The sequence below is a fragment of the Crotalus tigris genome, unplaced genomic scaffold, assembly GCF_016545835.1.
Source record: "Crotalus tigris isolate CLP2741 ecotype Arizona unplaced genomic scaffold, ASM1654583v1 scf7180000018486.1709376, whole genome shotgun sequence".
NCBI lineage: Eukaryota > Metazoa > Chordata > Lepidosauria > Squamata > Viperidae > Crotalus > Crotalus tigris.
Window position 1 is genome coordinate 415303 of NW_024097034.1, and position 20709 is coordinate 436011.

The following is a 20709-nucleotide window of genomic DNA, read 5'->3' on the forward strand; positions in this document are numbered from 1 at the left end:
TCAAACTGCCAGTAACAATATTTTCTGTTATCAATTCTGATAGGAGCACAGTGGCTCTTGTGGTTAGAATGTTGGGTTGGAGGTTAGCAAACCCGCGTTCAAGACCAGAATGCTGCCAGGGGGGCGGGATGAGTTCTCATCCTTTGCTCCAGCTCCTGCCAGGGACATGAAAAGAGTCTGCAACTGAGCATGTCCTGGTCTACAGTGATGTCACCTGTTAATCCTTTCAACCTGGAAGGGGCGTTGTCTTACCTGAACGCCTTTTCTCAGTACGGAGATGGAGAATCCACCAATGGGTTTTCTCTGTCTGCCTGCTCTTGAGAGCAAGTAGCCAAACTTGACACGCCCCCTCTTGCTAGGAGACCCAGTCTTAACAAGGGTGAAAGTGGCTGAAAGTGGACGAGGTGTTGGCTCTCAATCCCTTAAATTTGGCCTAACTGACCTAAAGGATGGGTGTGGATTCTCCATCTCCGTACTGAGAAAAGGCTTTCAGGTAAGACAACGCCCCTTCTCCAGTACAGGAGATGGAGAATCCACCAATGGGACATACCAAAGCCTCACTGTCCCGATGGGTGGGAAACAGATAAGGCCGGAACAATGTCCCCGGAGACCACCTGCTGAAGGACCCTCCGACTAAAGGAGGCGTCCGCGGAAGCAAAGCTGTCAATCCTGTAATGGCGTATGAATGGGGAGGGCGAGGACCATTTGCAGCCCTGCTAATCTCCTCGATGGATGCCTGAGTGGCCCATGCCGCCGAAGTCGCAGCGCTGCAAGTGGAATGGGCAGTAAGATGACTTGGAGCTGGCAGGAAAGAGGACTGGTACGCCTCCACGATACAGGCCCTGATCCACCTGCCAATAGTGCCAACGGATACCTTCTGTCCCAGAGAAGCTGGACGGAAGGAAATAAATAGGGCCTCAGATCTACGAAAAGGCTCCGTGCGCTTCATGTAATGCAGCAGTGCCCTACGGACGTCCAGTGTGTGCCATTGCCGCTCCAAGTCATGGGAAGGATTGGGGCAAAAATTTGGTAAAATGACTTCCTGTGCCCTAGGGAAGAGCGAATTGACCTTGGGCACGAAAGCGGGGTCCAACTGAAGGACCACCCGGTCACTGTGGAAGATACAAAGGTCATTCCTGACCGAGAGAGCAGCCAGCTCAGAGATACGTCTGGCTGATGTGATGGCGATCAAGAACGCAACCTTAAGAGACAAGTTCCGCAACGGAATAGTAGCTATGGGCTCAAAGGGTGGTTTTGTTAAAGCGCGAAGCACGCGAGGCAACTCCCCAAGAGGGGTACCTATGTACCATGGGAGGCCTGGTGTTGCCCGCACCCTTGATGAAGGTGCGAATCCTAGGATGATGAGCTAAGGGAACCGAATCCACACAAGTGAGTAATGTTGACAGGGCCGCCACCTGTCTGCGAATAGTCGCAGGGACCAGGCCTCTGTCCAGACCAGTGGCTCTCAATCTGTGGGTCGGGACCCCATTTGGGGTCGAACGACCATTTCATGGGGGTCGCCAAACAATGCAGTCCGCCATTTTTCCCCCCTTTTCCTTAGCTGTGCTACTCCCTTTTATTCTATTGGCTTTTGAAAGCCAATAGAATAGACTCTCTTGAATAGCAGGAGCAGGCAGAGAAAACCCATTGGTGGATTCTCCATCTCCTGTACTGGAGAAGCATCTCGATACTTCTGACACAAGCGCAAAAATCAATTCTGATGAGTGCCTATTACCATCCTTTAAGTTTGGGGACTGGTATCTGTAGTCCTTTATGAAGGGAAATACAAATAATCTATTCAATTCTTTTTATCCTCCTCTAAAGCTTTTTTAATTATCATCATCTCTCCAATCAGATACAATTCATATTATTAAACTGAAACAAAAACTCATTTCTGGATACATTTACATCTTAGCAAATACTGTTACTGTGGGAAGTGAAAGTGTTTTAAGATTTAAGAGAATTCTCCGCCTGTCCTTCCTCCCAAAATGAGAATGTAAACTTAAAGCTACAGCTGCCTTTGGAACTGAATTTTAGGGCAGATATCTAGAAGATTTGCAATCCAGAGGTCTCAAATGAAGCAAGTAAATATGGGAATGACATCAGCACAAGAGTCAATTTTCACTAGATCCTTCCACAACACATTCTAGTGGCTGAGGTTCAAACTAAGAAAATTAAGATAGCAAGTAGCTTGGATGGAGCAGGTTGGCTAGCCAAGAATTTTTAAGCTAGAGAAAGACAATAAGACCAGTGAGAACCATAGCGAAGAGATTCACTCAAGCTATGTACCAACATAGCAAACGTCAAAGAAATAGAATTAAGGCAGGCAGACAGCAGGAAACCTAAGAGAAAATGCCAGAGGACAGAAACAAAACTTCCTGTTACACTTACGGTCACAGAGTAGCTGAAATCTTGGATGAGCAGCAAGGAATTCCTCACTTGGTTTATTTTTCTTTGGATCTTGATTACCACCAGCCTTTAACCAGTCAATCCCATATTTTTTTCTATAGTCAAGTTCTGCTCCCCTCCTTTCTTCAGGAAAGATCTGGGGCAAAACAAGACTGTATTGTATGACATCAGAGTAGCCAAATCAATGTATATAGTTTCATTTAATATTTATCATTATTATTCCCTAAAGAAAGGCGTCTTAAACTGTGGGTCACAACCTCTTAAACAGCTGTGAGGAAATGTGAGAAGATGGCAATCTCTCCCACTCTGTCTTCTCCGGGATCCAAGTATCAAGACTTTCCTCTAAAGGTCCTTGTGCCCACAGCAATGATTTCTGAGGGAGCCCCATCCTATTCCTAAGGGCCATACAGTCATTCAAATAGGCTGAATGATCCTGAGCAGTTAGAGTGGGATTCATATTGCCCCTGCTAAAGGAGAGCCCTGGCCTTGGAAATGAGTTCTGGGAACAATTCATCTTTGGTGTGCCAGGCTGGCTTGCGCAAACATAGTGTGACCATTGTCAAATCGCACCCTATTCTATCTGACAGGAAACGCCCTGTCAGAATGCACCCAATAGTGTTAATTCAGAAAAGTCACACATTCATTTATTATTGTTGGGTATTATTAATGCACCAATTAAGTTTTAGAATCCATGACTAGTCATCAGTTTTCAAAAAACATTACTGTATATGCTTTCTTAATATTGCTAATGGAACACAAAAATATACCTGTGATTTGTTCAAAAACTTTAATTGTCCTATTTTGGCAATAATAAGTTGTTTCACAGTCTCTACGTTTTTGTCTGATTCCATCAAAGGATTATTCCGACAATCAAATGATTCAAGTTTTTGTAGCTTGTCAAGTTCATTGATGACAGACCACTGAAACACACAGAATAAGAAAACGGCAGTTTTCAACCACTGAGTCTGAAATCAAAAGACATTTTGTTCCTGCTTACATAAAGTTATGCAAAACTTCCTTAGTGCAATGATTTAGAGATACCAATCTTACCATTTATTAAAATAAAACTTAGGCATTATGATAAAACTATAAATTACAAAATTAACTTCTTGGCACAAAGAAAACAAAATGTATTAAATATTTTGATTATTTTTAAAGCTGCAATCTATTACAATTTCACTCTGGCAATGCTTATATTGGGGAGCAATTTCCCATTGACTTAGGGAATAATAGCAGGTCACATGGTGGATATAGCAATGGTTATATCTTTGTATACTAATTGCCAGACAAATATAAAACCCAAATAGTCTGACAAGAAATTATGCTACCTTACTGTGCATTTTTATAAATGATTGACATTTAAAAAGTTAAAAACTGTAGTAAGTAAAGAGAATTGAATTCAGAACCCAATTCACAACATAGGCATCTTACTTTTGCTATTCTATTGTCTTTTAATATGAGATGAGTTAATGAAGGAAACATTCTGGTCTTGTAACCTGTAAAAGAGAAGAATAAATTGGTGAAACAATAGTGAAAAATTAAATTACAAGCATATATAAGAGCATTTAATTTACATACCAAAAGTTGCATCAGGAAAGTACATAGAATAAATTTCATTGTTTGAAAGTATTAATCTTTCTAACCTGAAATGTAGAAGACAAACCATTAAAATACAAGCCAATAATTTGGATTTCATATCCAATAAATTGCCGTAAATCTGAAATTAGCATTTTGTTGTATTAAGTCAAATCAGAATGCAAGATACAGGTTGTAATTAAGATCCTTTATTGTAAGGGTATAATGAAATGAAAAATAAGTCAAATAAAATAGAATAAAGAAAAAAAGATGAAATAATTTTTTGAAAAAATAAAAGCAGAAACTAATATGTTATCATAGTCTGCAGGCACTGTATTTGAGGATTCCTAAATAAATACAGTCATGTAACAATTTTTGGAGCTCTGATGAAAATAGTTTGGCAGAAAACTAAAACATCAGTTTCACCACTATACAGGTTTGGTTCAATACAGAGGTAGAGTATGTAATGTACCATGACTAAGAGATTAAGAAAATAGTAGGATCATAGTCCACTCTGAAGAAAAATGTATTTTGCTAGATATAACCAACAACTGAGATTAACGGTAGTGCTGTACAACAGTTACCTGGGAAGATCCGCAATTAGATGAAGTTGATTTTCATCACTTAATTGGTTATTAGAAAGGTCTAGCCATTTCAGATTCTGGAGGACATCAATAGGACTGCAAGGAAAACTCCTTATTTAAAACTTTATAATATTATAACTTTACAATTAAAAAATAGAAAATACAGTTCCACTTTTATTTTATCTGTTTGCTACCCTATATCATATAGAAATCATTTTCTGCTTTGACTACTTTTTAATTTTGATAGTTTAGAAGAGCTGGGAAGATGTGGCTTTGCTGAGGGAGATTGCAACCTCTTGCCATCTTTCAGCTTTATCTTTTATTAATTTTATTGTAATTTCCTTGTCTGATTGTTGAGAGTTGTCCAGAGTAATTGAGATTTATCATACTATCTTTCATACTTTGTATTGTTTTCTTGTTATTTTACACTGGAGTATAATGATCACAGATCATAATACATCCAAGATTATCTCTATTAAATCATATATATTTGATCCTAAAATACTAGTAAAGTATACAAACACCGTCACAAAAATAATTTGTTCTAATTCAGTGCTTTCTATTCTGACTTTATTATAATTCAAGGTATTTCTACCAGCATATACAGACCTGACACCAGATTCTTTCTGAACTATTAACTCTTCTAAATCACAAAAGCTCCGTGCCAAAATTTATATAGTCCCTGATTAAATAACCTACATAGCTTTTATTGGAAGACTTTTAATTGCCATACCAGCCTTGTTTCAGCCTAACATCTGATGAGATGACCTTGTTTGTATCCCATAGTGGAAGCTTAGTTGATGGAGAGAAAAAAATAAGGCCTTCTGGGTGCTGTATCTCAGGAATTGTAAATTTAATCTGAAATTCTGGTTTAGATAGTGTGTTTGTTTGCTTGTTTAATTTATCCCTTCCCTGTAATTGTTTCATGCAATTTTGAAAATCCTATTGTGGTTCACTACTCTAATGTATACATTCTAAAGAAGTGGAATATAATTTTCATTTAAATGTGCTTTTTTATCCATAAATTTCAGTTATCTTAACAATCCTTTTCTTCTTTACTAATATAAACAGAGCAGCAGGAAAACATCAATATAAAACCAAATAGTAATTACAAGTGAAAAATACTAAACCTTAAAAGAAAAGAAAACCAAAAGTGTTATACATTTTTTACTGTTTCTACTAATAAAACTCCACTGATGCACTTGAAGATAATTCAAGATCTTAAACGATTAGAGGTACTTGGTTCTATATACAATAGTTTTTACAGACTCTACTATACCTGGGAGGGCTATTATCACACAACCCACAGTTTAATAGCAAGGTGGACAGATAAAGCAGTGGACCTACTCTGAACTACACATATCTTTTATCACCATTTACTTCCCCTAGTCTACTCAAAGGCAATTTCCTGCTTCTGATCTTGGTTTATGGCTTTTCTCAAATCAGGATAGAAGGTGGGGATATCATAATGAAATGATATTGAACACTGAACGTCAACAAACCACCCTTAATTTACATATTAATTAATGGATAGTCAACATGTTTGTAATAATATTTTAAACAGAGCAAATGTTCTTTTACTCCAATATGTTTTTATATATAAAAATAAGGTATATATGCCTGGGATTATATCTATACACATAAAAAGAGTCCAATGCTTACAGTCACACCAATCAGTATGGTTCATAATTAAATATTTCAGGCCATGCTGAAAATATGCAATATAGAATCCTTGCTTACTACTTGTTTGGCAATTCTTTGAAATTATGACGATGAAAAAGGAGATTCATGACTGGTTCTTGAAGTTATGAGCATCGTAGTGTTTCTGTGGTCACATGATTGCAATTTGGGCACTTGCCAATCAAAACACATTAATGAGTTGCAGTGTGCTACAGTCAAATGGTTGCCATTTGTGACCATCACAGCCAGCTTCTGACGCCAATAGGGAAGCTGGCAGGAAATTGTAAGTCGCACACATGTGATGTCCCCCTTGATGATTGTGATTCATTTAATGACTGCAGCTGGAACTGACAAACTGATATTGTAAGTTGGCCCATTCATGTAATGTTTCACTTTAGCACTGCATCATTTAACAATGGAGTCCCAATTTGATTGGTAAGTGGGGTCTACCTGAATCATATTTGCAAAACAGTGGCTGTATGAATAATTACTCTCATACCTTTTTAAAAGTGAAATGCTATTGGAAGCAAGGTACAGTTCTTCAAGAGCTGGCCACCCTGTAGCACATAAAAGAACCTAATGGGAAAACACCATTTAGTCCAAACAGCAAATTTCACTTGCCTTCGTAGGCATAGGACACATTAAAATCAAGTTATACCAACTTTATAAACTCATTTCAATAATATTCAGAGCTACCTTGAAATGTATTTCATGGTTAGGGGATCTATTTTCAATTAAAAAAAACAGTTTCTTTCTTGGAAGGGATGCTGAGTTCAACAGTGGGCAGAGCCATCTTACTAGAGATAAATGCAGAGAACTTGGAATCAAACACATTCATGTCATAACAGAAAAAATGAGAGAACAGTGAAGACCTGGGAAATCACATTTCACGGTACTCCCCATACTTTGAAATGGAAGCTTCTAGAGATAGAAAGGAGGGAAATTAAATAGGAAACTCTGAACACTTCATGAGCAAGATGAGAAATCTTTGAAACCAGTTATTCACTGATCAGAGGCATTGCCTTGAGATGGGCACCTAGAGATATTAAATAAATAATTAACTTTTAAAAAACTCTATATCTAACTCAGAAAAGCTGGAAAACATTTCAACGTTTGAAAAAAAAAAACTATGTGCATATCTGCATAATGGGAAGAGGCATATCTGCTATCATGACATGCAAAGCTAGTAGAATTACATCATTTTATTGGAAAATCTATTGTTCTTTTTATTTTTCCAGGATGCAATTTAGGCAAAGTTTACATAGTGTCAATACCATTGATGACACAATTGATGAGGCAAAATATGGATACATTTTCCCCTCAGTTTTCATAAGTAATATCCTACAGGAACTAGAGGAAGAATAAATTATGATGATAGTTAAGGAACAGGTAAGGAATCTGGCTAAGAAAAAAATTCATGTATAAACTTTTGCAAAGATTGCATATTTTATAAGAATGTTGACTTATATAGCTTTTAGTGTTTTATAAGAATTACAAATGATATGATTAAGAAATAACCATAAGCTTTCAAAGACCAAAATTGTATTACCTCAGTCCATGTTACTCCAGTCTGATTAAGTGCCAAAACTCTGAGTTTGCAAAATGTTTGTGAAGCAGGTGGTAGAACAGGTGGAAATTTCATTTTGTTTTCACTATTCCAAAATTGAGGAAAAAATACCACATTAGAAAGTGGAACAAATCTAGTACATCAATCTTTCTATTATAATTTAAGACAAAGTTATATTAGATCTTCTTTTACATTTCTCTTAATTTATCATTTTTGCTTACATTGGTCTCCTAATGTCAGAAACAAATGCAGAGTTAGACACTGAAATTTCAGAGATGTAACATAACTTTCAAGTCATATTAAATCTATGGTATTAGTTTAAGGCGTAAGATCCTAACTCCAGAATCAAATTATAGGCAGAAGTTTTGTTTCTAAAATAAAGAAAAAGCCCCATATTGGTGGTGCACATATATTCTGAAAAGGAATTCATCCTTTGCTATGTAAGGATGGCACCCAAGGGAATTAAAGAAAAAATAATAATTTGAGGAGGATGCTAAAAACTAGCAGGGACCACAATGTAAAATGAGTATTGGCATCATTAACATATATATTTAAAATGATTTTACACTATTTGATACAGACAAAGGATTGGCTTTAGAGTTCTCTTTCACAAACGGAAAGGCTCTTTCATTTTCCAGAAGGGCAGAAATCCAGTAGAGACTATCACTGGAAAAATGGAAGAGGAAAATGTGATTTTTCTATGATTCCCTTGTGGAACCTTGTATTGTTCAAGGAAACTCTAATCAAGGGAAAAGCTGGCGCAGTTTTTCTTTGGGCACACTGAAAGAAGAGAAATCAGAAAAAATTGTCTTACTCATTTGAACCAAGAAAAAAATACCCCCAAACAAAAATCTAAGCACATCTACACATTATGAAATTATTTGTGAATACCTGAGATTAAGTGTTTCTAAATTTTCAGTTTGGCAGGCAATAGCTAACACTTCTTTCCAAGATGACAAAAGATTTTTTGATAAATTTATCTGGCGAATATCTGAGCAAATATATTTAAGAAAAATATTGCAATAAATACAATAAAGAAATACGATCTTGCATTATGCTAGGTCAAGGATTCCATGACTCAAGAAATACCAAAGTTCAAACAGGGAGAAGATAACAAGGGACTATATGGGGACAGGTTAGCCATAGCAAGCAGAGCTACAGATTGGGCCACTTTGTGCACATGGCAGCACCAGCCACATCTAATATTCTTCCCATTTTTTCTGAGAAGAGATAGATTTAAAAAATGGGGGGGGGGGAACAGTCTTAACCCTATTGCACAGCTTATATATAAAATGGCAAGGAAACTGCACCATCCATTTTTGGTCAGAGGAATTGTATAAAGAACTCCAGGATATGTGTATAAACTCAAGAGAATTTAGATCAGACATTAATTTTAACATTCCCACAGAGAACTTGTATTTTTTGATAGTATGGTATTGTCATTTTTGTAATTTTAGCCATGAAAATCAGCATTATTTTTAATATGTTTATTCCAATTGAAAACAAGATTACTTTCTATTCATTGTTATATAGGGTTTTTTGTATAATCTTTTTATATTAAAAATTTCCCATTTTATTTTCTTGATACATCGAATGGTTTAATTTTATCCCGCATTCCCAGAAATATATTTTATTTAAAATCAACTGTTTTAAAATACATTACTTTTACAATTTATTTGTATTTTCCAAAGACATCCTCATCTATTTTCTCAGTAATAGAACATATTACTTTCATATGCTGTTTAGGGTACCACCACTAGAATGTACTTTTTCTCTGTATTATCTTCAAAATTTGCCCCAATGCAAAAGGCACAGTGGACTGTGGTCATGGAAAATGCTATATTTCACACTGTTTTTCAAAAGTCTTTAATTTTAGACTACTAATAATTTTGTTTAAGGAAGTTTCCTGTACTTATAACCTCATCTAATTATTGAAATCAATACTATGTTTCAGACCCACATACTGTATAAGCAGTTTGACAATAATAAAAAGGATACTAGGGCATGATTTTCTGATTTCTTCTTCTTGACCTGCAAGACTCACGGCACATGCATCTACTGAAATGTCACTTAAGGTATTCAATTGCCTACAAAAAAGTGTCACATTAGAAAAGCGTTGTCCTTTTTTTGTCCTTATCAAGAGTGAAGTATCAAGCTATTTTTTTGACAGACAGAAAAGAGAGCGAGGCAAGGTGATGCAAAGATGGCAAAATGCTGTTGAAGTAGAAAATATTCAAGCAAAAAGAAAACAAAACCCAAGGAAAAAGGGTTATATGCTTTCCCTCCAAGCTTCATTGCCTTACTTTACTTAAGATAAAGATATTAATATTTCAGGATCAATTACTGAGTTTTTCTAATCAAAGGCCTGCTGAAATCCTGCATACTGCCAAATCAGCAGGAGCAATAGAAGCCCTTCTCAGATGAGTCTTTTATGCTACTGTTCTGTAGCACCAAAGACACAGCACCACTAAAACAATGTATATTTCTGAGAGAGAAGATGCTATAATCAATGCATACAACAAATAAACAGCTACAGGATAGATCTAAAAACCAAGACAGTAAAATTGTAGAAAAATTGAACTAGGGCAATTATTATAATAGAGTGTGATATAAACATATGAATACATTAGTAGCATCAATAACTGGGCAACAGAACATTCTAATAGTATCGGAATATATTCAAACATTCTGGTGCTGCTCATTTTCAGGGGAACTGTACTTGCCTTAGTTTTTCTTTAATGGAATCAAATCCAACTGTTTCTACAGTTTTACTTCCAATTACTAATGACAGTGCAGTTTCACTTTCTGGATCATGTTCATTTTCATTCAATCCATACTTCTTTTTAACGGCGGAAAGGAAATCTACTCCAAAATTTGCCTTGTTTGGGCGAATGAAGGATCCACCTGTAGGATGCCTGGAAGGAAAGTGACAACAGTTTTTTTTAAAAGCGTTTATAAAATATCTTATTCAAGAAACAGATGATTCCAGATGATCTGTTCCTGAATCAAAAATGCATGTGTTTTAGCTGATGTTCCGGGTATAGATCAAATCAAGGCTGATTTGTTTCCGATACGGTCTTGAAATAGTTGGGAGGAATTTCAAATATTTTTCAAGTTCTATTTTAGCTGCCGTATTTGCAGTCTCCAATTTGGTCCAGAGTGGTTAAACACAAAAATACTAGTACAGGGGTCCTCAACCCCCGGTCCGTGGACTGGCATCAGTCCGCAGCATGCCTGCCACCGGTCCGCACAAACAAACAAAGCCCCATCTGCAGGATGCAGGCAGTAAGTAAAACCATGTCCCCTCTGGTCCACGGAAAAACCTTTCTCCACGGCACCAGTCTCTGGTGCCCAAAAGGTTGGGGACCTCTGCACTAGTACAATAAATTCATATTATATAAAATAATAATGTTCTGTGAAATCTTGAATTCTGAGTTAGCGTGTACTAGTGCGTACTAGCGCGTCTTCTTCATAGTAAAGGCAGCTTAAAAATGGTGAAGGTCAGCTGGCATGGGTGTGTGTGGCTGCTTCACACCCTTTGGACCTCCCAGGCATTTGGAGCTTCCAGCAGGGAAGCTGCTTTGTGTTCTTTGTGGAGACTTCCTGGTTTTCAGCCCTTGGTAGGGGGTGGCTGATTTCTTGTCCCACTGTGGAAGCTTCCCAAGGGTTTTGTGCTTCCTGGGTGTGAAGCCTTTTCACTGCACTGCTGGATCAGGCTGGGGCAACTAAAGCTTCTTTTCCTTTTCCGTAACTTGCACTTGGCCTGCACTGGGACTCCCAGAGACTCCCCCACCTCTGAGGTGCTCCACTCTCTGCTTAATGACCCACATGGCTACTTAACAACCATGCCTTGGAAAGCCATGATGCAGTTGTAAAATTGAGTCCTCACATGGTTACCCTCTTAATGTCTTCAACATCTTATAACCAAAATTTCAGACTCAGTTGTGGGTGTAAGTTGAGGACTACTTGTTTCACTTTTCGAAATGTGCAAACCAATCAGCACTAGCCAAGAAGGGTAGAACACTGCTCTTGAAGTGTGTGAGGTGGCTGTAAACTTCTTTGGCTTTAAGCCTCACAACTTTGTGGTCTATTCTGCTTTTTTAAAATTGATCATCATCTCATGAATCTACAAATTTAGCTACCTTTCCAATTTTTTTCATCAATGCCTCACTCTACAGACATTAATTTGGCAGTTTCTGTTGTGGTTTCATTTACAGATTGGCAGATTTGCTCCTTTTTCTGGATGTACCGTATTGCTAAATCATTAACACTGAACTCACGGCCAACAGTAAGTCATACTTGAAGAACGCCTATCTAGCATGCATATTTTCTCTTAGGGCTCACCAGAGTCTCCTTGCATTTCAGAACACTAGGCTCAGGGAGCCATTTTAACCACCAAGATCACCAGTATAAAAAAAGTCATGCACAGAATGGCAACTCAAAATTTTTGTTGTTCTGCACATGAACACATCATCAATATTGATTTGAGGTTACAAATACATTTTTATGAATAGGAGAATTCATAAATATGTACTTATTTGTATAATTAATCTACTGCTTAGAAGTATGTGTTTGTGTATTCTGTCCATGTGCTTGGGTGATATTCAGCATTATTTTACAAAATAATCTTCAAAGCTCTGAAAGTCCCATAATCAAAAGAGAAAAGAGCAAAATTAAATATCTGGCATGGGAAAAAAACAAACTACTTAAATAAGTTGTTTGATCCCCAGTAATTCAAATAAATTAGGCAGTTGGCTGAAAATTTCAAAAAGATTCAGTAAAGGCAATAAACATCATTCTACATTGCTAAGGCTAATTGGTGCAAAAATACAATGCATTCAAGTTACTGCATGCCAGGTAATATTATTAAGAGTCAAAGGAAAATACTAATCTTATTGCCTGATTCATTTGTAATTTGCATATGCTATTTATTTGTTGAAAAGGGAAACTGCATTTCAGGATTAACTAACCTGCATTTGAAATACTGTATTCCTTCGTGACTACCATTATGTTTTCCTCTTTCATGGTTATCCCATTCAACTCCAAGCCAAATTCCTAATATTATAAACATAAATGCTTTATAAATGCAACTTTCAAAATGGTTCAGCAATAAAATCTATTTAAGGTCTTAATAGCTACTCAGGTGATCTGATCTGTTCTCTCTGTGCTCAAAATTGCATAGTCTGCCTCTTTCTTATGAAATTATTTTTATATTGACAGAAGTGCTACTTCTAAATTTTAAAAAGCTACACTATCATAAATGTATACAACTTATATCATAATATCTACAAGTCTGATTTGGAAAAAGAATATTCTAATAGAGCAACTGCTTCAGAGATACTTCCTGTGTAGCAGTAGGGTTTGTCTCAAGCTCTGTAACAACTTCCATCATTGTTAGTAATTCAACTACATAATTAGCAGAAGAACTGAGTTTTCTAATAATACATAAAATATAACAAAGTTTCAGCATGTTTAGGTTGCAACAATAAGACTTATGAATTAACATTTTCATTTTAAAGAGACACCATTTTTTTTTGACATTTGGACCTAATTGCCAAAATGAACCTTTTCAACTCTGTTATTTTAGCATTCTGTTTGTTTATTTATTGCCACCGTGGCCCACTGGGTGGGCGTGGCTATGGTGGTCATGGCAGACTGGGTGGGTATGGCCAAGGTGGGCATGGTCACCTTGATGTTGCTTGTGGGGAGGGATGCCTGTGGGGGCCAGGTAGGGTTGGAGGAGATCCAGGGGGGGTCACTGGCAGGTGGGATGGTGGGTAGGAGGCTCGTCCTGCGGGTTGAGGCGAGGTAGAGTGGAGGTGCCATTATCTCAGGGCAAGGCAAGGCAGGGGCCGGGGCAGCTGCTGCCTGACACCATTGGCCCCCGCACACAGAGGCCTGCGAGCGCATGGGGGCTGACAGTGTCCATCAACCGGTGCACTCTGGGCTCCGCAGCCTGCCACCAGCAGTTCAGAGAAGTACCCACAGAGAGGGCTCTGAGTGCCGCCTCTGGCACGCGTGCCATAGGTTCACCACCACTGACCTAGAATAAACTCAGGTTGAAGGCTTAAGCTTTAGTATGTAATGCACTGTTTTTCAAGTTGAGGAGACAACTTCTTGACTTAAATTACAGTTTTAAATTTCAATGAATCTTCCTTCTGAGTAATCTACTGAAAGTATCTCTAACATTTATTTCACTTCAGATTATTTTATATCTGCTATGGTATCACTGCATTTCTGTCAATGTTTATCAAACTGAAATACGCTTCCAGATTCATTGAGGACCTCTTTTCATTAAAAACACGTTATGAAGACTCAAAGCTCTTTTTCAAAGAGTTATCAGGTTGCGTGATTCATAATTCTAGCATCCACTTTGAAGAGCAGAAGGGTAAGCCATTTTAAAAGAACAGTTTAGGCTGAGGGCTACATTTTTCAGCTATTAATTCAAAATATACCAACTTGTAAGCAAACAAAAGAAATATTTACACTAACACATTTGTATCTGAACTCAAAGTAGAAAAAAGTTGGAAAAGAAATCTGTGGCAGTCAAACATGGCAAAAAGAAGACAGATTTAGTTTATACAGCTTCTAGTTAAGATGGTGGAGGGAGCAGGAGCTTCAGAACTACTGTCCTTGTGGTTTTATGCTAGTTTTGTTTTTTGTTTGCTATGTGCATGCGGGTGACACTCACCTGAAGGAAGGTTAGACTGCTGGATTAGACTCCCTGGCCAAGTCTAGATTTTCTCAGTGGGAGAACTGGGACAGAGGTCAGAAGTACTTGCTGTTTTGAGCTGCTAACCATGCCTGCCATGCCCATCACATTTGCCATGCTTGGGAACTGGGTGACTTTTTAAAATTAGACTGTGGTATTTCTCACATTCTCAGATTGGCCTATTTCTGAGGCGTCCATTACTGCAGGGACCTATTTGGGCTGGAGAAGCGCTCAGGCTATTTCCCAGAGGAGGAAAATGTCTATCATGCTGACTGATAGTGGGTTTTTGGACTGCCTAGCTGCTTCTGTGGAGTGTGGTATTGAAGGGAATCCCAGGATTGGGGGACAGTTTAGAGAAATGTTTAAGAGCTGGACTTGGGGTTTCCCACTGTTGCCTGACTAACTCCTCCTTTTCTCTCCTTCCCCTGAGTGAGAATCAGAGGTGGATTTGGTGGTGGTGAATGGAAAGAAAGCCTCTTACAGCTAGTGGAAGTAGAAGGGGAGGAGTGTCCTTGGATACTAGTGGGTAAGAGTGCGTTGATTCCTTCCTCTAGGTGAGAGCTGAAGGATGATTTGACAAAGGTGAAGGAGGGAGCCCTTGCCCACTGGTGGAAGCAGCAAGGGAAGGTGTCTTGCATTAAGAGTGTGTTTGTGTGTATGCTGTGGGGTTGTGGGGAAGTGACTGCTGGCTACTCTGCACTTGTAAATGTTTCAGGGTGCCTGGCTTTCCTTGGATACTTGGCAAAGTAGGCAATTCCCCGGATCTGGGATCTAAAGGGCTTGGATAAGGGAATGGAGTTACTGTTTGGGGTATGGAAGCAGGCCAAAGTACTATGGTGGTGACGGGCATGGAGAGTTAAGGTGGGAGACACTGAGGGGGCCACTCTTTGGAACCAGGAATCCATTGTTTTGGAGTTCCAAGTTCCAGCTTCTTGATCTCAGCCCGAATGCCCTTTCAATGGACTTTCAATGGACCTTGGTCTCTGGTTGCTATTACTAAATGCCGTGTCAGTTTATAATAACCCCACATCTATGATTTGACTGTGGATGAGAGGGCTGACCAGGCATATATTACCAAGACCTAGCTGGGTTCAGAAGAGCGAGTTTCCCTTCCTGAAATTTGTCTTGAGTTTTGAGTGTGCCATCAACCAGGACTCCACAGCAGGAGTGGGGTGATTGTCACCAAGGAATCTCTTACAGCTTTCAGGGGAACTGTTCCACTCGTCCCCACTTGTGGAATCCTGGTCATTAAGTTGGACTTTAGGGATCATTTGGAAATGCTACTGTTGTATTAATCTCCTGCTGCATAGCAACTTCCCTGCCCTAGTTCTTTGCCTCTCTTTCTGGATTGGCAATGGAATTCCCAAATGTCTTGTTTTGGGGGGACTTTAATCTTCCTTCCATAGGAATGGAGTGAGATGGCTTTGGCTTCCAAGATAGTGATGGCCTATCCCAGGTCTTCCAGAGCCTGACTCGAAACAGTGGTCACACTCTGGATTTGGTGATTCTGTTGGAGCTGTGGCAAAGTGATCTGAAATTGGAAGAGGTCTGTCACGGCTGGATTATGCCCTGATTTCTATGTGATTCTCTAGCACAATCAGGTACCACAGAGAGGATGGACCCAATAGATTGGCCCAGCCCCAAAGATTGATGGATCCAGAGTAGTTTCAGTATGAATTGGAGGTTATCCCTATTGGTCTGCTACACAGACCATCTGAAGTCTTGGCTGCCAATTAGAAAAAGGCAGGGCTTTTTTTGGCATAGAACGCCCAGAACGGAGTTCTGGCACCTTTTGGGGATGGAACCTTGTAGGGTAGGCAAGGCAGGTTGTATGACATGTGTGAGTTCTGGCCCTTTTTTTTTTTTTTTTTACAAAAAAGCACTGGAAAAACGGAACGGCTGAGGCCTTGGATTGGATGTCTATGTGATCTCTTCCCAATGGGAGATTCCAGCACTCTCTGTGGTTTACAGATGAGTTGACGGAGATGAGAGAAGAGATGACTAGAGTATTACTGGTTCTCAATAAAGGACAAACTCAACTGAACATGGGTTAGAGCCCACTTTGTGGTAGAAGTGTGGCAAAGCACCAGTATTTCTCTGCCCTTATTGCATCTGGAGATTGCAAACCTGCAGCTCTGTTTTGAGTGGGATGGACACCCCTGGACAAGGAGGCTTGGAGAACCTCTTACAGGGACAGGCAGTGGAATCGGCACAACATCTGTCAGATAAAGTTGCTTAAATTTGTACGCAATAGAATACTGCCCTTGTCACAGGTCTAGAGGAGATTATTAGGGAGGAGTTTTGCTTGGTTATTTGGGAATGGTTCGAACCTGTGGGACGTAAGGAAATAGATAGAGGCCTCAGGACTATGAACTCAATCACCTGTTCTTTAGATCCTGGCCCCTCCTGGCTTGTCACAGTGGCCTCGGGAGCTTTGTGAGTGGGTTCTGGCAGTAGTTAATTTTTCTTTGTTCCTTTACCTCTTAAAGAGGTTGTGGTTTGTCTCCCGCCTTCAAAAAGACATTGCAGAATCCTGGTGAAGGTGGTAGGAAAGGTGGCCATGGAACAGATTTAGAGGGCCTTGGAGGAAGCAGGTTATCTGGATCCTTTTCAATCAGGATTCAGACCTGGGCTTGCTACAGATATGGTATCCGTCGTGCCTTTAGGTGACCCCTGATCTGGGAAGGATGGGGTTACAAGCATCAATACTTGCCCTATTTGACCTTTTGGTGGCTTTTGATACCATCAACCATGGTATCCTTCTGGACTGATTCAGAAGATTCGGGGTGAGCAACACAGTGCTGTGCTGGTTTGCCTCTTTCCTTCTGGAGCAGTAGTCAGTGATGATTGGGAAGGAAAGGTTCTGCCTTCTATCTCTACTACACTGGGTGCCACAGGGTTTGATGCTTTCTCTGCTCTTAACATCTACATGAGGCTGCTGGGAGAGCTCATCTGTTGCCAATATAACCCGATTATATATTTCCATTCCTGGTGAGTTATGCAACGCTGTGCATATGTTATCCTAGCGTCTGAAGGCAGTGAGGGTCTAGGTGGGCAACAATGGGCTTTAGCTCAACCCTGGAAAGATGAATAGATTTGTATTTTGGGGTCCACTGATTCTAAGACTATACCATCTTTGGTACTGGATGGAGTCACACTACCCCAGGCAGACCTGTTGTGCAACCTGAAAGTCCTTCTAGCCTCATAACTCCTGTTTGATGAACTGATGGCAATTGAAACTACAAGGATCTTTGCACAGCTTTTTCTTGTGCACCAGTTATATCTGTTCCTGGATGGGCAGGCTCGGCTTACTGTCACTCATGCTCTGATCACCTTCACATTGGACTATTACAGTGTGCTCCACATGAGGACGCCCTTGTAGAATATCCAGAAGCTTCAGCTGGTATCGAACACAGTAGTGTGGGAAGTTATGTGTGTTCCTAGAACAGTGCATGCTACACCTCTGCTCCATGAGCTGCACTGGTTGGCAGTTTGCATGTAAGTCCAATTTAAGATGCTGGTTTTAACCTTTAAAGCCCTTCATGCATGGGATGGACTATCTGAGGGATCACCTCTTCCCACTTATATAAATCCACTCTATTAGACATGGTACAATAGTCATGTTGAGGGTTTCATTGACTGAAGAGATATATTTGTTGGGTCCCAAGAGACATGTCTTCTCTCCCGTGGTGCCCACCTTATCAAATATTCTCCCCCCCCCCTAAAAATTAGATCAGTTCCATCTCTTTTGATATTCTGAAGAGCCCTCAAGACCTGCCTATGTTATTAGGCCTAGAGTTCCTAGTCAAAAAGACATGCTTAGATGGCTCCATTGTTAAAGTGGCTATTTTTATCCTCCCTTCGCCTTTATCTTTAGCTTTTATGATATGTACTAATATGAATTTTTATATGTTTTTAACATTTGTTGTTTTCATCTGATTGTTGCGTGCTCCCCAAAGTTGCTGTTGGTGAGATGGGCGACTATATAAGTTTGATTAATAAATAATAAATTCTAAAAGGAATTCAAAGCAACCATTTTATTAGTAGCCCTCACACTATGGAACATGCTATCTCTACACATTCACCTGGCTTTATACCTCCCTGCATTCTGGGAGAGTCCTAAAATCATATTATTTCAACAAACCTCTGGTTACTAATATGATTGTTAATGAACATCAATGTGACTTTTAAAATTGATGAATATTATGTCTTGTGGAATTTGATTATTAGTGCCATTTTTTTCCTTGTGATTGCTCAGAGTCTTGAAGCAACTGATAAATATTACAAAACAATAAATAATGTCACCCTTTTATTTTACAAAATACATAGGATATAAAAATATTTTTTCTACCTGTTGTAGGAGGAACTTTACCAACATAAAGTACTGTTCCATATTCTTCATTACAGAGAATTCTTCGACCAACTGCATCAGAAGGAATGGTATCACTCATCAAGAAAAGCAGGTGAGTTCAGGATATTTCTTTATGGAGCTAGGGAAAGAATTAACAGTACTTTTGAAATATTATGCCACTCATGAAATTAATCACATACAGTACATTATATCTAGGTTCAAACTGAGCAAGATTCCTAGTGATTAAAGTCATGCCGTTTTTGGGTATTAATACATTATTCTGGGATGTTTGGTTTTACATCTAAAGGAACCTACTTCTTTTCTAAACCCAAGAAAGGTCATCCATGTACTGCCACCTACTGAGACAATAGCACATATACTTTACATCATCTACCTTAAGGAATTAAATCTGAAAATGGATAAAGAGCTTATTAAAAACCTAACAGCAAAATGAGTAAAATCTAGTTATCAAATAATCTTGCAGTAATTCCAAGAAACTGTATAGTAATACCTCTATCAATATTTGGATCTTTACAGGATAGCCAACTTATTGTCTCATGTAATAAGGATGAGGGTGAGTTTGCTAAAATTAAGCTAAAATGCAATTTTACTATGAATTACACCACAGCATAACAGGTACTGATTACTCCCCAATGTCTTGAAATGCAAGAAATTTGTCACATAAAGTATTAGCATTTCTGACGTCAAGAGCAAAAAAGAAGGGTTTTGTGGGTGTGCAATGTCCAAAGAACTTAATCCTACATCCCCCCCCCCTCCGGACGACCACTTCAATTTTGAATCCTGAATTTTTTTAACATCCTGCATTTTTTTTTCATACATAGAGAACTAAAAGTCTATGTTGTTTGAGGGCCAGTTGCAATGAAAATCACATTCCGTTTCTAGAAATCCGAATATCTTTAAAGAGAAAAACCAAGCCTCCCATCCGAATGAAGGCAAATATGCGTGTCACAAGATAATGTTGCAGGATCCAATCTAGGTCGGTCACCGGGACCAGAGGTTTTGTCTTCCGAGTTTTCGGACTCGTGCTGGAGCCCCTCTTTATTTAAGCACCTACTCTGCTAGAGAGAGGTGGTTCCCTGAAGAGGGGCTTCAGCACGACTCGGAAAGCTCTGGTCCCGGTAACTGAAAAAGACTGGATCTTGCATCCCATCTGAGTTTACAGCCTCCTGGAGACATAGCTCAGTTGCACACCGCTGACAGCGCCAGAGCAGGGACCCAGGGACGGTAGGCACGTCGGATTATAAAACAACAGAGAGCGGAGCAGAAGACTCGGGACTCACAGGAAGAAAGCAAAGACAGGAGGCAGGCACGGAAGGGACCCGCCACTCGAATAGAAGAGGCTGTCGAAGCAAACAGAGATTCAGCGACGCGGCGGCTTCAACCTTACCGCGGCCTCCTCGGCTTCCTCACCGGCCTCTGCCGCCTCACTCTGGTAGCGAGAAAGACAGGCCCCCACCCCTCCCGCCTAGACCACTCTTCCGCCCGATGGAGGGAAAATGCGCCACCGGGGCCTGTTGGCGCAGGCGCGAGCTCCTCCCCTCCTCCCGTTTCGAGAAGCCCTCTTCGTCTCTCTCTCCCCCTCCATTTTCTCATTCTCCTCTTCGCCCTCGCGAGGCATCTCGGGAGCTGTAGTAGCGGCGAAGAAAAATTCCCTCATAGACTGCGGCAAATGGGCGGGACAAAACCATGTTACCCAGAAGGCGCTACGAAGCCGAGTCTCTGTTTCCATAGAACTGGAGTGGGAATTACATCAGCGTTTCTGAGACACCGGCTAATGGCGATGGCGAGTAGGCGGGCCGCTTGGGTCGCG

General features: G+C 39.6%; 1 protein-coding gene across 3 annotated transcripts in view; it reads right to left on the reverse strand.

Annotated features, from left to right (window-relative positions):
• The window catches only part of TBCE (tubulin folding cofactor E), a 29401-nt gene extending 8951 nt beyond the window's left edge, over positions 1 to 20450 (reverse strand). The window contains exons 1-13 of one of the 3 annotated variants that reach the window (XM_039352986.1): positions 20287 to 20450; positions 18879 to 19017; positions 12786 to 12870; positions 10539 to 10730; positions 9814 to 9902; positions 8707 to 8806; positions 7798 to 7900; positions 6748 to 6824; positions 4569 to 4664; positions 3988 to 4052; positions 3841 to 3905; positions 3177 to 3329; positions 2392 to 2545 (exon numbers count right to left, since the gene is read on the reverse strand). In XM_039352986.1, coding sequence (XP_039208920.1) covers positions 2392 to 2545; positions 3177 to 3329; positions 3841 to 3905; positions 3988 to 4052; positions 4569 to 4664; positions 6748 to 6824; positions 7798 to 7900; positions 8707 to 8806; positions 9814 to 9902; positions 10539 to 10730; positions 12786 to 12870; positions 18879 to 18978 — 1279 coding nt within the window. In that variant the 5' untranslated portion in view covers positions 18979 to 19017; positions 20287 to 20450. Of the gene's footprint in view, positions 1 to 2391; positions 2546 to 3176; positions 3330 to 3840; positions 3906 to 3987; positions 4053 to 4568; positions 4665 to 6747; positions 6825 to 7797; positions 7901 to 8706; positions 8807 to 9813; positions 9903 to 10538; positions 10731 to 12785; positions 12871 to 18878; positions 19018 to 20179 lie in introns of all 3 variants that reach the window. The other 2 variants (XM_039352985.1, XM_039352987.1) reach the window with 2 other exon arrangements.
• Between the last annotated feature and the right edge of the window lie 259 nt (positions 20451 to 20709).